Here is a 17,500-nt window from a genome sequence, read left to right on the forward strand (position 1 = left end):
ACGACGGGGGTGCCACACACGATTGGCCCACAGTAGAATCTTTATTCATTTTGTTGTTATGCATAATGAGAGAAAAAAAAAATGAGAGGGCATTGGGCTTCAGGGGACTTTGCAGACAAACAACAAGCGTTCTCTTTCATGAAGATCAAACGGTGAATTATATCACTGGCAACCTGAACAAATTCCAGGTTCTTATCCCAACCTAAGGGGGCACTGCCTGCATCAGCAGCACAGCCCCACTCCCAACGATGATGCAAACCAGCAGCCATAAAGACTAACTCACAATGGGAGCCTTTTGAAGAGAAATCGGGAATGTGATGATGTCGCGCGTCAGTAAGATGACAATTTCGACATTTTTTTTTCGATGATAACAAAGCAATTGGTTTTGGTTGTTGCCCGAACAATTTCCTGAAAAGAAACATACAGCTATTACTGGCAGGGATCTAAATTGTACTCAAATATTGTTTCATTTTCCAAATCTCGCTGCTTCTCGGAGACAAGGAACGAACAGAGCTCTCCGACCGCGTGAATTTTATTAACGTTTAAATGAAAAACGTGCAAAACTTCGATTTGCAGAGATATATCCGAATAAAAGTTGTTTCACGTGATGAGACACATTTACTCAAGTGCATTCTCCCTGCCAGGTATGATTAGGCAGCCTTGTGTGAAGCACGGTTCATCCATCGTGCCAACTAATAACAAAACTATCTCTCCACAACATCCCTTTCAAAAGTCCACAGGTGCAAAGCAGCACTGCTTGGATTGACTGTTCATTTCCAATGATCCTTTATTTGTTCATTCATTCAGTTATTCATTTGTTCATCCTTAATTTGCCATTTTGCTGAAACCTCATGTTTTGCTGCAACAGACTGTGAAATCTTCTTGGGAGCAAGGATGATCTTCACTTCAATGCCAGAATAATAATGAATGCCCGGAGGTGAGGGTATTGTTTTCATTTTCCATCCTGATTGCACTTGTCAAACAAGAGAGATTGCATGAGAGCGGTTCAAACTCGACCTGGAGTTTTGTCAAAAAAATGGCAAAGTAATTTATGTAGATTAATAATTTTGAAGGAATTTGTTAGCTCGCCTGTTCGAAGAACAGAGAGCTATAAGCGATACCCCTGGCGTGAGCGTGAAAATGTTAAAATTTTTGGTGCAAGTTATTTTTTTCCTTTCTCATGTTTTTATCTACCACACTATTTTTTATAAGCCCGATATATATATATATATATATATATATATATATATATATATATATATATATATATATATATATATATATATATGTGTGTGTATGTATATATATATATATATATGTGTGTATGTATGTCGGGGCGTATTATGTGTCCTCCGTCCATCTGTCCGTCTGTGTCTGTCCGTCTGTCCGTTCCTGTCCGCACTGTAACTCCCAAAGTTTTCAACTTTCACATTTCATATTTGGTGCAGAGGTACAGACTGTGGAGACGGTGCGTCGTGACATATGTTTGTCATCTAAAGTGGTTGCCATGGCAACCAGGATGCTGTTTTCCATGTAGTAGCACAATTCTGTATATACCTTCTTGTTCGGGCATATATTGTGCTCACTTGCGCTCTTGTTGCTGATTACAATATACAAATACATATTTTGTTCTAAAATTATTTGGATCAGACTTCGCTGCAATGCTTTATAAAAAAATATTAATTTTTGACAAGTCTTTTAAAAACAATAAATGTATAAACAGGCGAGCATTGGGTGGCTTTGACACCAACTCTGGTCTCTTATAATGTTGTTAACCAATTCCCATAATCCCATTGTTACGTGGAAGGGGGGTGGATCCGCAGATAGAATGTGTAAAGACGATAGCTGGGTCCAAGTGCTTGAGTAGGGTAGAATTACTCCTGTATTAGGGACCTGTCAGAGGTAAGTCATATGTAATATATGCATTGAGGGAGCAGCGACCATCGGATATAGAACGGATGGCAGATGGATCTTTTCACAGAAACACATCTCGGGCATCTCTGTTTTGTGACTCGTCCAAGAAGGACCTCCCGAGAGACATAGATATCATCTCTGGACCATCACGCCATCCTCTCCTCAACCAACCCCAGCCCCACTTCACCCTGGGCCATGAAAACTTGCACACTTATTAGCCTGCGCTCAGGGTTAAGCAATCAGTTGCGTCTGGATGGAGAATGTACGTGTCTGCATTTTGTTATTCACTTTTCTCTGCAATCGCTTGTCGGATTGACACAAAATTTTTATCATGGATTGAAACTTGGCTCCTGTTCCATGGGGAATAAGTGTGATTTTTTTTAAAATGATGTCATTGGTGCCTTTGTTATGACATCATAATTGCATAAGTAGAACACGCCAACAGATCAGTCGGCAAAATTCTGAGGGTCATTTCAGGATAAATTGGACAACAGAATAAAAATGATATAATCGGTTTTGTGGTTCGGCAGCCATATTGCTCTTTTTAAAAAACGACCTTAAAAAATGTTCTCTGAAACGGCTGAACAGATAGAAGTGAAGCTTTCCAGGTATGACCGCATATCTAATGATTTGGCAGCCATGTTGGATTTACCGTAAAACCTTTAAAAATCCTCTCCTGCAGAATGGCTGGACAGAAAAAATGGAAACTTCACACACATGTTCCCCAAGACTTGGGGATACTGGGGTGTTCACAAATAATTTGATAGTTGACATGGTTTGGCAGCCATAATGGATTGAAGGGAAAGATTGAAAAAAAAAATCTCTCTTGAACCACTTCAACGTGAAACCTACAAATTATGATCTAGTAGTAATGGCGAATGTATGTTTTAAATTTCAATCTGATCAGACACATGGTATAGCATCAAGAATTAAAGAAAAAAAAAATTTGGGTTTTGAGCTGCTCGGTTCGATTTCTTTATTTTTTTTTTGAAGAAGGATCACTTGGCTGCACCCTGAGGGGTTTTTGGAGTAGAGGAGGAGCAGCTGAAACCCGAGTGCTATGCAGGTTCCTCCTGATAACTTCATCTTTGCTTTTTGTTTGTTCGAGTGCCTTCTGATGACTTCAACGCAGTACCTATTATATTTGGTCTTACATTTGATTTGAATTTAATTTTTTTTAATCGCATTCTGAATTAAATTGAATGAAGAGGACATAATGGTCACGTGTCCAATCAAAGCGGGATGTCTGGGTACTCGGTCACCACTGCCAGCAGTTATAAAGTGGCAGTTTTAGTGCTAAGAGCGTACATCGAAAACCGTTCAACGGAGGAAATTGAAACTTTACCAGATGTTACACGACCATTTGATATAACACACATTACTTGGATGAGGCAAGCCCCCTCAGAACTAACATGGTGAACTGAACAAAGCCTTATGCCCAGAGACAATGTGACTTCCTCACGTTGGAAATTAGAATCATTGTAATCCCTTCAGACTGTATTGTGCTCGGCTGGTGAAAAAAAAAGCGAAGAAGAATAAGAAGAAGTACAACTTGGTGTTTTAATGATCTCCAGATTGAAACTTCAGCGATCGATTCTGGCATCTTTATCAGCCCTGGTAGTTTTGAAAACACTCGAACGAGAATAAAAGCTACTTTGTAAAGGTTTTGAATGTACTCTATAGCAGACTTTTCAAAGTGTAATTTGTACACGTTTACTACAGACTTGTAGAAAGATGCAATAACAAATTTTCCCCCAGAAGAGTTCGCTCGCACCAAGTCCTTCTCAGGCCTGCACGGGGTAAGTATTCTATGAACACCATCTAGTATTACACGAGGAATCGTCATTATCATCCTGTAGCCAAGACCAGCTCATGTCTGCCTGAAGTCTGTGTTCCCTCGTGGTCTGAATCTGGTACTGTTGGCACCATTGGCGGGGTTATTTCTTTTGCATACAAGTGCGTGTGTTTTCCCGCCCTTCATCCCAATCTGTGCCTGTCGATCGCGACATCCTGGGTGTGGCTGCCACTCGCCACGTCGCCACAGGACGAATTCCCCTTACCTGTGGCTAATATTTTAAACCACCCATGAGCCACTGTGGCTAATCCATGTTTTAGTGTTTTTTTTTTTTTTACCAGTTTTAGACGAATTTTGGGTGATTTTAGAACACAATTCAACCTTCGTTGAGACAGCCGAGACGGCCGCCATTTTGTATGTTTTGATTACGGGAATCACTCGTGATTTCGTTCAAGCTTATATATACTAACTTTAGTAGTTTTAAAGTAGTTTCTAGTAAAAAAAAAAAAAAAAAAAAAATCGACCGAAATTACATTTGATTCCCATGATTCTCATCTCAAAATTTTATTTTGATTAATTTGAATTTTTTTTTCCGGAATGATTCGGCGCTACTCGGCGCAACATGCTTCGTTGGGTCAGTGGCTGCCAGGTGAGTTTTGACACAATCAGAAGTAGTACCAGTAGTAGGACGAGTTTGTTTGGATGAGTGAGTTTGATGGGTGACTTTGATTGGTTGGATGAGTGAAGTTGATGGGTGAGATTGGTTGGATGAGTGAGTTTGACTGGCATGAGGTTGGTCCAATCCTGGTCCACAACCACCCCCATCCCCCACTTCCACCTACTCAAGGCACAACGACCATACCCCCCCCCCCCACACGCACACACACACACACACACACACACACACACACACACACACACACACACACACACACACACACACACACACACACACGCACGCACACGCACACACACACACCATTCCTCACAATCACCACCTCCCCTGATGGTCGTTCATTCAATCAATCTCACACGTCAAACTTACTCATCCAACCAATCTGAACAATCCAACTCACTAATCCAAACAACCTCACCCATCAAACTCACACATCCACCTTAAAATTAACTTATTTCATATTGCTAAAAAAAAAACTTTTGAATAAAATATGTGGCTATTTCCTTTCTCCTGTGGCTAATCATTCTAAACTTGGATTAGCCGCAGTTGCTAATTCCTTTTGAAAGCCACAGCACACCCAGACATCTATTCCATTGAATCTATCGATCGTCCTGTCTATCTTTGTCCTTGTATACATCTGTATATAATTCCAGCAATCTGTGTGTGTGTGTGTGTGTGTGTGTGTGTGTCTGTGTGTGTGTGTCTGTGTGTGTGTGTCTGTGTGTGTGTGTGTCTGTGTGTGTGTGTCTGTGTGTGTGTGGCTGTGTGTGTGTGTGTGTGTGTGTGTGTGTGTGTGTGTGTCTGTGTGTGTGTCTGTGTGTGTGTGGCTGTGTGTGTGTGGCTGTGTGTGTGTGGCTGTGTGTGTGTGTCCGCTGTTTCTGGACAACCACTCGTCCGATCTAATTGAAACTTGCCAGGTATATTGCTGGGACCCTGAGGATGTGCCTTTTCAAGGTTTGATATTAATCGGACAAGTGCTTCCCAAGTTATGGCCATTTATTTACCAGACAAATGACAGAACACGTTGCTGCGTAGGCGTGGCCGATGCGCCATTTAGTTACCAATCACAGAACACGTTGCTGCGTAGGCGTGGCCGATGCGCCATTTAGTTACCAATCACAGGACACGTTGCTGCGTAGGCGTGGCCATTGGGGAAGAGATCCTCAGCCGCGTTCCCCATTACGGGTTACAACGTACGGACTTCCGGATAGTGATGACTTACTGTATTCTAATAATTTCTCGATTTCTTATGCGCATTTATAAACACAATGCCCCAATCCAGTCGTCATTTACGAGAGCGAAGGAACGGCCTGTGTAGTTGTTTGAAAGTTTTTTTTTTTTGGTTTGCACGTACGACCACACACGTATGGCCACCCATGTACGGGCACGCGAGAGCGAAGGAACGGCCTGTGTGGTTGTTCTTTCTGGCACGCGGTTTGAAAGTTTTTTTTTTGCACGTTCGGGCACGTACTAGTTTTAATAAACCACAATAACTTTAAAGAACATCTTCCCACCTTTTTCCTTCCCATGAAACCGTCAGTCTCGGCTTTGTCTGAGCGATCCTTGGGGGATCGCAATCGTTAATTCTGGATGCAGTATCGTGTATATTAAAACATCACTTCGGTCATTCGTGAAAGTCTTTATTAGACCTCCGGTCGGTGCAGAGCATTTGCATTAGCTGAGCCTCTGACATGACACTATCCTTGCTCAAAATCAAAATGGCGCCAAGTGAGAACACTGATGTGGAGCATCGAATAAGCATGAAGTTTCTGGTAAACGAAAACATCAAGCCCGTTGAAATTTTCAGACAAATGATCGCACAGTACGGTGATGTTTGCCTGTCAAGGACATCCGTTTTTGACTGGTGCAAGTCATTTGAAGCGCGAAAGTGTCCGGAATGAACAACCTGCTGCAAGACCGAGCGCCTCAATCAACAATAAAATAATTAAGCGAGTTGAGGATCTCATGATGATGAAGCAAACGTGTATAAAGCTGTGCGTGCAAAGCTGTAGATACATTGAAAATGACTGCACATCATTCAGGAAAAAACACTTCTTAAATGTTAAAGCTTTCCGATAAAGCGTTTTCTTGACGATCGCTTTTTAGGTTTTTGCTAAATCTTTTGCAGGAGAGAATAAGCAACCTGTTTGGCTTCATGTCCATCCACAGTAAATGTGATCTGAAGCTCCGGACCTTTGTTCTGGGGGCTCATCCCTCAAAGTATCAAAGTAAATACTGCAGGATTAGACAACGGTTAGGCGTGTGTGACCAACCTGTGCAAGAGTAGTCATCGACTCTGGTGAACCCAGGTAGGCAGTCACAGTGAAACGACCCTTGGGTGTTCACACAGATTGTGTTCTCGTGGCAGTAATGGGCGCCTCGGGCACACTCGTCAATGTCTGAAAGAGATAAATAAGGAGTTAATTTTTGCTTTTTAACTGAAAGCAAGACAAACCACAGCTCGTTACAGAAGAATTCACGGCTCTGTGGGCGGTTGAAAGAAGTTTAAAGCTTTGACTTTCCTTAAAAGAGGTCGTTAGGGTAGAGTTTGCAATGATCTGTGTTTTTCAGAAAGAGGGCAACAAGCTAAAATGGATGCGCGATTGGCTCATGAAAATCTATGGTCTTGTGAAGTCAATGAAGAACTGCGGCCTTTGTGTTCAGGAGAAAGCGGTGGTGACCTTTCTGTGGGATTAACAGCAATTGCTCGTCGTTCCTGAATCCACAGTCACTCTGGCATTCTCCAAGCAATGAATCAGCTTGATGTGCTGTCGTCATACCCGTATGCCAAATGTCTCCCACGTTGTCACAATAAGGTTGTAAAAATGCAGAAACTCAAATTTAAAGCTCGAGTCATGTTTGCGCTTTAATTAAGTTTAAAAATCGAAATCTGCTGGCTTTCTTCATGTCGACTTTTTTTTTTTTTTTTTTTTTTTAAACAAGGATTTTGAATGCAGAGCCATTGATTACAACAGTATGCATGGCAAAATGTGTCCTTTGTGGTTCGTTTGGATGCGGTGATCAAATACACATTCACCTCTCAGGGGCTCGATGAGATAAATCGAAACAGTGGAGCCATCCTTCCATGGCGCCGAACAGCAGATGGCTTCGATAATGAAAAATCCAGCACGTCCCCATTCAATAGAGCCATTTTGATCTGAACTCACTTGTCTAGATTCACTGATTGAAATTAATTTTACAGATTTACCTGCTGTCGTGAAAATAATGTTGTTTTTGTGCCCGGACGGCACTCGCTTCGATGGATGAACGATTTGTTGCAGCGGCGCCGGTGGTGTGGGATTCGTCCAGGCAAGTTCTTTGAGGACTCTTTGTTGCGAGTATGTGAGCCATCGTGTTCAGTCAGTTGTTGTGGCAATATTTTATACGTCATTTATATCCATGGCTTTGCAATGTCACTTCTCAACAAAAACAAGTAAGTAGATGTGATGTAAAATCACATTTTATATTAATATCAGGAAATTTTGTTTTACTCAATCCCAAAGGTGGTGATGTGAGCTGATTTAATTCATCAAGGGAGGAGAACATCAGTGATATAAGCAAACTTGTTGTGTGAGAGTATTAAAATTAAGATTATCAACGAATGGCTTTGCTTTGGGAAGTGAGTATCCTTCTAACTCATGAATGTAAAGAACAATACTTGGGATGAATGTTTAAAAATTGCAAACTGATAACATGTAATACGATAACTTTGCCATTTTGGGATTACAGTAGTGTGTGTGTGTGTGTGTGTGTGTGTGTGTGTGTGTGTGTGTGTGTGTGTGTGTGTGTGTGTGTGTGTGTGTGTGTGTGTGTGTGTGTGTGTGTACCAGTATTTATGAAGATGCTTATTATAGTATGTACCGTTGTATCCTTAGTATATGTTTCAGTATAAGCATAATGTAATTACAAATGTAATGTTATAAATGTGTTGCTTATGTAATAGTTAGAAGACGTCTTCACATCCCTATGTCTTGCTCTTTTTTTGTGTACATAGTCGAGGTTTGTAGAAGAGCCAGTACGAGGACACTGAATGGAACAGGACAGGACGTAATAAGACAAAAGAGAGAGAGAAAGAGAGAAAGAGAGAAAGAGAGAAAGAGAGAAAAAGAGAGAAAGAGAGAAAGAGAGAAAAAGAGAGAAAGAGAGAAAGAGAGAGAAAGAGAGAAAGAGAGAAAGAGAGAAAGAGAGAAAGAGAGAAAGGGGTGGGAGAGAGAGAGAAAGGGGTGGGAGAAAGAGAGAGAAAGGGGTGGGAGAAAGAGAGAGAAAGGGGTGGGAGAAAGAGAGAGAAAGGGGTGGGAGAAAGAGAGAGAAAGGGGTGGGAGAAAGAGAGAGAAAGGGGTGGGAGAAAGAGAGAGAAAGGGGTGGGAGAAAGAGAGAGAAAGGGGTGGGAGAAAGAGAGAGAAAGGGGTGGGAGAAAGAGAGAGAAAGGGGTGGGAGAAAGAGAGAGAAAGGGGTGGGAGAAAGAGAGAGAAAGGGGTGGGAGAAAGAGAGAGAAAGGGGTGGGAGAAAGAGAGAGAAAGGGGTGGGAGAAAGAGAGAGAAAGGGGTGGGAGAAAGAGAGAGAAAGGGGTGGGAGAAAGAGAGAGAAAGGGGTGGGAGAAAGAGAGAGAAAGGTGGGAGAAAGAGAGAGAAAGGGGTGGGAGAAAGAGAGAGAAAGGGGTGGGAGAAAGAGAGAGAAAGGGGTGGGAGAAAGAGAGAGAAAGGGGTGGGAGAAAGAGAGAGAAAGGGGTGGGAGAAAGAGAGAGAAAGGGGTGGGAGAAAGAGGGGGAAAGGGGTGGGAGGAAGAGATAGAAAGGGGTGGGAGAAAGAGAGAGAAAGAGAGAGAAAGAGAGAGAAAGAGAGAGAAAGAGAGAGAAAGAGAGAGAAAGAGAGAGAAAGAGAGAGAACCAATGGCAGAGTTGGACAAGCAATGGGTGTGGGGAGAAATGAGGGCAGGAGAGGATGCACAGGGTGAATACAGAATGAACAAAATGAATACAGAAGGAAATTCTCAGGAATGAAAAACTGGAACCATGGAAAGAGTTAGGCTTGAGGAGGGTTGATGAGGAAAGAAAAGATCATGGTTTTGGATTGTGGATGATCTGATATGGTGGTGAACAGCTGTCTTGAAGACCAGGAGGGAAGAATGACATTGAAAATATATGTGCATACGTCCAGGCACAGGTGGTTTGACAAGTATTCTCAAATTAAGAAACTGGCGGGAAGAATGTGATTGTCAAAAAGAATGGAAAGGTTGCAAAGAGAAGGTGGAATTTTTTTTTGAAAATCAATTATGGAGGCGAATAATGCGCTGTAATGTCAACGAGAATGAACAACTTGTTGGGACTGAAGAGGTTCAGATGGTTTTTAAAAAAAGGCCGGTGGTGCGAGACAATGTGCTTGCAGCGCTCGATGAGGACGAGTCTTAGATCACATAAAAATTTAAAAAACATTGAGCAATCTCACGAGATTTCAACAATAATGGCCAGAAATTTGAAGTCCACCACATTGAGAGGTTTCAGGTGTCAGGTAGGGTATTTGGGGCCTTGATGGTATCGATGATGCTTTGCACAAATACACCTCATGCTACGAGGTTAGGCAGTTGCCCTTCTTTGTGTGTTCATCCCTGCTCCAACATCGTTGCTTTGGTCTCTCACAATCTGTCATCTTGCTCTTCTCTGAGCTTTGACCGCAGCACTTTAAAAACGTGTGGAGTCGTATCGAGATTAAAAAAAAGCCCTGACTCACCAGGGACGGGTATATGGGGTTATCCAAAGAGAAATAGAGGTCACTGATGTAAATCAGAAAAAAAACATCTTGGGATAAAAGTATTGCCCGAGGCCAAGGAACTCCAGTCTCTGAAGAGAGAATCGATGAAAATAAGGCATCAAATGTGATTTGCTGTGTGTACTTATGGGGAGAATTTATCGTTCAGGAGAGGGACTGAGCTTGTGCTCCAAAATTTCCAATGGACGAAAATGCGGCAAGAGGAAACCTGAAAGTGAGGTGAGCTTGAAAATGTAAAGTATGTCTGGGAAAGATGGTCCTGGCCTGTTGCTTGAATCTTTTGATCCTCCATCTAAATCTGAGAAAGAAATAGCCGATCCAGCACTGGGCGTCTGGGGAAGAAAGCTAAATTTGCGATGCGCAATGGTGGAATGACCGATCTGGTAAAAAGGAATGATGAGATGAATTTCATGGTCTGGAAGCTCAGCAATCTTAGTTCAGAAGATCATTCCTGGTCTCATTTGCGTAGATCAGCTGACGCTTCCAATCGCCTGATGGATGGAAACCTATATCAGAGTGAAGAGATTAAATGAATATGAAAGGCAGGAAACAGCTCAGTCGGCTGTCGGTTTCACATCCTTGGAATACGAACAGTGCTTTAATCGTGGCTTTCGAAAATATGATGCTTTCATGATGTCCAAATTTTTGACAGCTTATCTTGTTATTTTATGACAATCGGTAATGCCACAGACGATCGACCAAGGAAGCGTTAAAGGGTTTTCACAGCTCAGGCTTTGGAAAAAAATACATTGCGGTTTACACAGAGGCCAACTATGAAAGTGCAAACATGTTCTCAAGGTAGTACTTACCTTCCCTGAACCTGAGTGCATGCTTTGTACAGGACAGGCTATAAATGTTTAACCGCATTCTTGGGACACCCTCCATCTTTGAAATTAAACATGCTCGGGGACGCCGAAAAAAAATATCGCTTTCATTTCCAATCTGTGTTGTTCTGTATCCCTCTGCCTCGAAACAACTACTTTCAGTGTACCTATCCGTCTCCTTTCAAACGTCCGTCTGTCTATTTGTCGTAACACAACTGCTTGACTGCCTGAATCTGCCTTCAATTACCTATTTGTCCTTTTTTTTGTCTTTGACCTTCTCTAATGCATATATTTGTCTTTAAATATCCGTCCACCAACTTCAGTCCATATGTTTGTGTTTTTTTTTTTTCGCATGTGGAGTCGAGGCTCATTGAAGAGCTTGAATGAATAACACACCAGGACGTAAGAGAACTAATTAAGGGAAGGGGAGGACACAGGGATGAACAAGATGGATACAGCCACAAACTCTCAATCACAGAAGTCGAAGGAAAAACTGGAAACACACAAAGAGATGGGCTTGGGGAGGGCTGATGGGGGTAGAAAAGATCATGGTTATGGATGGGGGACGATCTGACATGGTGGTAAACAGACGTCTTGAAGCTCTGGAGGGGAGAATTACATTGAAGAGAACGTGTAAGTTGGTTCCACAGGTGGAGAAAAAAAAGAGCAACCAGAGTTGGTGTCAAAGCCACCCAATGCTCGCCTGTTTATACATTAATCTTTTTTAAAAGACAAGTCTAATAATTAATATTTTTTATAATTCTCTATCAATTTTTTTGGGGAGGGGGGGGTGTAAATCACTTAAAACATGTAGAAATGCAAAAAAAAAATTTTTTTCTCCAACAATTTCTTTTGGGGGGGGTGTAAATCACTTAAAACATGTAGAAATGCAAAAAAACATTTTCTCTAACTGGGGGGGGGGTGGAAATCACTTAAAACATGAAGAAATGCAAAAAAGAAGAAATCGAAATTTTGTTGAAAAAAAAGTTGCAAAATTTTTTTTTCTCCAACAATTATTTTTTTTTTTGGGGGGGGGGGTTGGAAATCACTTAAAACATGTAGAAATGCAAAAAAAAAATTCTCCAACAATTTTTTTTTTTGGGTGGGGACCAAGTCCAAAATCTAATGGCATGATCCTTGGACCATACCTAACCCCCCCATCAAGTTTCATCGAAATCCGTCAAGGAGTTTTTCCGTAATACAAAAACTTTAACATTTTCACGCTCACGCTCACGCTCACGCCGGGGGTATCGCTATAGCTCTCTGTTCTTTGAACAGGCGAGCTAACAAATGAGTGGCGGTGAGTAGCGATTCTGAATTTTGAGAGTGTCATCGGGTGATCGGCAGAGGTAGATTGGTATCATCAAGAATAAACCAGAGAAAGAACAAAGGGAGGAAACAGAACAACCATGATGGGGAAAAGAGTTCACAGTGAGGAGCTCACCACCAAGGAAGCAGAAGATGGCTCAACTCAGGTATAAAGGAACATGCTAGTCATGTCCCAGTTGCTGATGATCCTGCCCCAGGAGCACATCCTACACAAGACAATGAAGGTGAAGTTGGTGGAGTGGTAGACCAGCAGCAGTGACTAGATGACCACATTAATAAACAAGGCAGCAATGAGTCAAGGAAAGACGAAAGGTATTTTTCTATATAGTCTTTTTGTGTTTTTTTATTTTTATTTTGCACTTTTTATGTAATCCAGTGATGTCGGAAGATTTCCAAGCAGATGCAAGATGACCTAGTACAAATGATGGTGAAAATGACAGAGTGGATGTGCAAGAGCAGCAGAGAAGGGTTTTTAGGACACGTGAGCTGATGCTGTTCAGTCCAGTAGCAGAGTCAGAGTCAAGAGTTGAAATGACCTTCTCCACCTTCTCAGGTGCAAAACACAGAGTCCAGGAGCAGTTGGGCATGACAGGAAAGTGCGGGTACCAAGAGTGAGGGGTTGGGGACACTTAAGACTTAAGAAGGCACCATCAGGTGTTAGAGGAGGGAGACAAGTTTGAAAGTTCATCATTGAAATTGGACAGATGTTGTTTTCTGGCTCTCCTGAGAGTGGACACACACTTGTTGCTGACTTTTTGGAATGCACTGAGATTGCCTTCGGTGGGATTAACCTTCCGTGAGGAGAATGCAAGTTGTTTCAAGGCAACTGCCTCACCACATGCTTCAGTGCACCATGGGTGGGAAGAAGTGTAGGATAGTTGAATACGAGATGTGATGAACTTGTGCATGAGAGAGCAGGTTTATGTGGAAGAATCCCCAGGCTGAGTTAACAACAGGAGCTGTAGATATGAGAGACCAGTCCTGAAGAGAGACGGCTGCTTGCAGTCCCTGCCAATCTGCTTGAGTGAAATGCCAGATTTGCTGGCATTTTTGAAATTTTTGTTCAGAATCAGGGCATTTTGTCTTCCGCAAGTTTGAGCAGAGTATGGAGGACTACATTTCGAAATGTGTGCCTTCCTGTATCACACATGGGAGGAAAAAGTCACACATCTCACGAGAAACTATGGTCCGATCTCACAGGAAATGCAGAGAGTGGAAAAGATGTTGTTGAAATGGATAATGAGTTAAATTATTCCAAATATGCCCAACAACGTAATAAATTACGTCGCATGGAATTTTAAGAGTCTTGTTCAAGGAGTGAGTAAAGCCTGGTGTTGGCTTAGTGGTTATGGTGGCTGGTTTGGGATCTTAGGGTCCTGAGTTTGAGGTCCTGTCTGCCATTGAATTGACACAAGGTGGGGTTGACTCAGCCTGTTATCCATCCGAGGTTGACAAATTGAGTAACATTGCACTGGTAATAGGGGCATTGCATCAGCAGCACAGCCACGCTCTCAGCCAATGATGCTACCTGCAGCCTTGTGGGGAGAGAGAGAGAGAGGAGAGGAGAGGGAGAACAAATCCGAAAAGATTTTGGAAGTGTGCTAACAGTAAATTGAAGCCAAAAACTGGAGTGAGCAACATTGTTGACACCCATGGAAAGCTGACAAAAAGTAAAAGGTGAAGTCATTAAAGACTTCTTCAGTAGCGTTCTTACTGATGAGGACCTGCACAGTCAGCCAGCTTTAGAGCAATACTTTGATGACCTAGACCTGAAAGACATTGTTATCACAGAGGATAAGGTGAAGAGAAAATCCTTGAAGTTAAAGGGCTGTAAGTCTGCTGGTCCTGATGGCAGGCATCCTCGATGCCTGAAGGAAACTGCAACAGCTGTCGCATAGTCTCTCCGACTGATCTGCAGCAAATCTCTTGAAAATGGGATATTTCCACAGTACTGGAAGATTGGGAGCTTAATACCCATCCATAGGAAAGGCAGTAGAAAGGCCGCACAGAATTACCACCCAATCAGTCAGTCTTACGTGTGTTGTCAGCACATTGTTGGAGATTTTGTTGAGAGATGCTATCATAGAACACATGACGTCCGACAAGATACTTTCAGATTGTCAACATGGATTCATACCTGACAGATCAGACACTACCCAGCTATCATGTGCATTCTAGGGATCTGACTGTCATGCAAGACAAAGGAGATCCATTTCATATTCTGTACCTGGATTTTAGCAAAACATTCGACTCGGAATCACATGAATGGCTTCTCATGAATGAATGGCTGAAATGGATGATTGTGACCTATGGAATAGGGGAACTCCTCAAGTGGATAACTGCATTTCCGGTTGGAAGACAGAGGGTTACCATAAATTGGGTAAGCTCAAAATGGACCCCAATGAGGGGTGGCATACCGCAAGGGAGTGTACTCAGATCTCTGCTGTTCATCATTTTCATGAATGATCTTCCGGAAGTTGTGAGAAATTGCATGTACATCCGTGCAGATGACGCAAAGATTGTTGGACATGTTTACAATCATGACCAGATTGAATCCCTTCAACATGATTTGGATAGAGCACTGAAATGGTCCCTTTCCTGGAAACTCCCTTTCAAGAACGTGACGTGTAAAGTCCTACACATCGGAAGGTCAAACACCGGAAACAGCCGTCACACAAATGAAGTTGATTTTCAAGATGTGTCGCAGAAGGAGGATTTAGGTGTCATCACTGACGATGAATTAAACTTCCATCATCACGTCTCATCAGCAATGCTGAAAGAAAATCAAATCCTGGGGATCATCAAATGGATGTTCTCACACATGTAGTTGGAGATGCCACCAACCCTCCACTCAACTTTGGTCAGACTCCAACTTGAGAATGGGAAAGTTATGTGGCATCTGAAAAAACACTAATGACATGGAAAATATCGAGAAGGTATATCGACAGGCAACTCGCTTAATTCCTGAGTTCCATCACCGACCCTATGACCGACAACTGGAGATACTGAACGACCACTCATTGTACGACAGACGTCAAAAAGGGTGACATGATTATTGCGTCCAAGTTACTGCATGGGAAGCTCAGGATTTTGGAAGTTTCACCAGAAGGGTGTAATTGGCAGACCACATGCACCCTGCAGTAACCTGGGCAGAAGGGGAATTCAAGCATGCATTTGTCCCACTGCCTGCATCTGTCTGCACCTGTATATGTGCATTTGCCTCTATATGCTGTTCTGCTTGCTTTTTTTTAATAACCTGCCTATCTTTTTTTGTCCATGTCTTTCAACATCTGTATGTGTGACTTGTCGCGTCTGAATGAAGCTACGCTATGGCATGCCCAATGTTCTACGATACCCGTGGGTTGATTTGGGAGTCAAGATAATTTTTCTATCTCAAAGTGATGCTTGCACCACCATCAAGCATGTAATCCAGGAGAATCGATTTGGGGAACAGGTCGCAAAGTGTGACACGGTTGAGAGTGGTTCGGCGTTGGATTGAATATCAACCACAAAACTCGAGGACAAGTCATTTGTCAACACCTCTCTTCCTCGACTCCACAAAGGTACACAAACTGCACAATACGACTGAGCCTTAACCGTGCGTACAAAACCAAAAAAAATATGGCGCCTCAAGCGTGGTATAGGAAGTCTTCACAAGTATTGAATTCTCAGACCACGATTCCTTTGGAAACTATCAGTGAAATTTATGTTGCTGCTGTTGCAAATTTATGTTGCTGGATTTATGTTGCTGCTGCGGAGCTGCAGTAGGTTGAGAAAGTGTATTTTTGTAAATAATTTTTTTATGGCATTAAAAGAAATGCTTGGATGGGGAGTTATGAACAAGCTGGGAAGACCACATCACTTTTTGAACTTGTGTGAACCGTTAGGCAGATCTTTTGAATTTTGAAATGATCAACCAGCGGCTCATTGGGAGACATTCGATTTATCTCAATGATCTCAGTATGTAATCAAATATAAATTATGTTACCAAGGTGATAGTTGCAGTGTAGAGAATAGGTGCCATCCTAAAGTCCACGTATTCAACAGATGGAGCGGGCTGGTCGATTAAAGAAAACCACACAAAGGTCGAGTTGGCAACTCAATAGTCGCATTCTCTAATCGCCGACGCCGCCGGACCAAATATGTACAACTGTCAGGGCATCTGGCAGGGTGCCTTGCCAGGGTCAGTTCAGCATCATTGGTGACCTGGGTTCTCTCTGATGCTCACAGTTCGGACCTGATTTACATATCCTGCAGAACTCCTTGCTGGCGTCGGCGTGCTGAAACATGCACTGAACACAAGGCAGATGGTAGAATCCACATCTTGTTATTTTACAGTTCACTAAACTGTACTTTGCAATGCAAGTCGTATAATGAAGCTTGCAACATCTGTTAAGAAAAATGATATTGCACCCAGACTGTTAATTTCAACTAAACATGCTACAGTGATAATGGTAGTCACATGCGATGCAATTAAGGGTTTTGGTGTAGGTTTTGTAGGAATATTTGTTTTCTTTAGAATTCTGTATTATTATATAATTGCAGCTCCTCCATGAACCTCAGACCCTGTAAAGAAAATAAATAAATAAATAAATAAATAAATAAAGAGGAGAGTTTGAGTTTGGACACCATGATTGCAATCAAATGGCCTCTTCCTGTTTCCTGGGATAATGAGCTCATCCATGCTCTTTCCAGAGCATCGGTGCTATCGAAGCAGTCTCAGGAGAAGGGAGATACACTAGGCGGTTTGCCATTGACTTTCCTTGTAGTTGTCGGGGTAGGAATTTGGAATTCACCCAGGATTCGATAATATGGATGTGCAATGTATCTACAGTACCGTGGTGGAAATTGCAATGTACGAGACGTTCAAAAGAAAGATTTACACAATGGCCGAGTGACGCAACAGATATCATGGGATCTTTAGTATCCACCAGTGTGTGCTTGGAGATTCTGGCAGGACAGCCTGGAGGTATGCCCACTCATCTCTATGCTGTGTCACCCGAGTTTGAATCTCAACATACCGATAAACTGTCACCTTGGTATTTTGCAGCCAGGACGAGGCATCAATGTGTGTACACCATCCTTTGGATGGACATTAAACTGCATGGGTATCCTGTCTGCCAGCGTTAGTTGGTGGATGTTAAAGATCGCACGGTGTCCTTCGCAAAGAGTAGGCAAGCCATCGCCGATGCACTGA

General features: G+C 42.4%; 1 protein-coding gene across 7 annotated transcripts in view; it reads right to left on the reverse strand.

Annotated features, from left to right (window-relative positions):
* Window positions 1-17,500, reverse strand: part of LOC147025796 (protein kinase C-binding protein NELL2-like) — a 370,788-nt gene that overhangs the window by 130,392 nt on the left and 222,896 nt on the right. For 6 of the 7 annotated variants that reach the window (XR_015058010.1, XM_085880617.1, XM_085880618.1 and 3 more), the window contains one exon: window positions 6,659-6,784. The exons of the other annotated variant lie outside the window; for it this stretch is intronic. Coding sequence is in view for 5 of the 6 variants with exons in the window: in XM_085880617.1 (XP_085736743.1) it covers window positions 6,659-6,784 (126 nt within the window). In the remaining variant the exon portion in view is untranslated. The remainder of the gene's footprint in view (window positions 1-6,658; window positions 6,785-17,500) is intronic. 7 annotated transcript variants of the gene reach the window in all.

Source organism: Eptatretus burgeri, chromosome 5 (genome assembly GCF_056783735.1).
Source record: "Eptatretus burgeri isolate ZD-2024b chromosome 5, Ebu_testis_v1, whole genome shotgun sequence".
Taxonomy (NCBI): domain Eukaryota; kingdom Metazoa; phylum Chordata; class Myxini; order Myxiniformes; family Myxinidae; genus Eptatretus; species Eptatretus burgeri.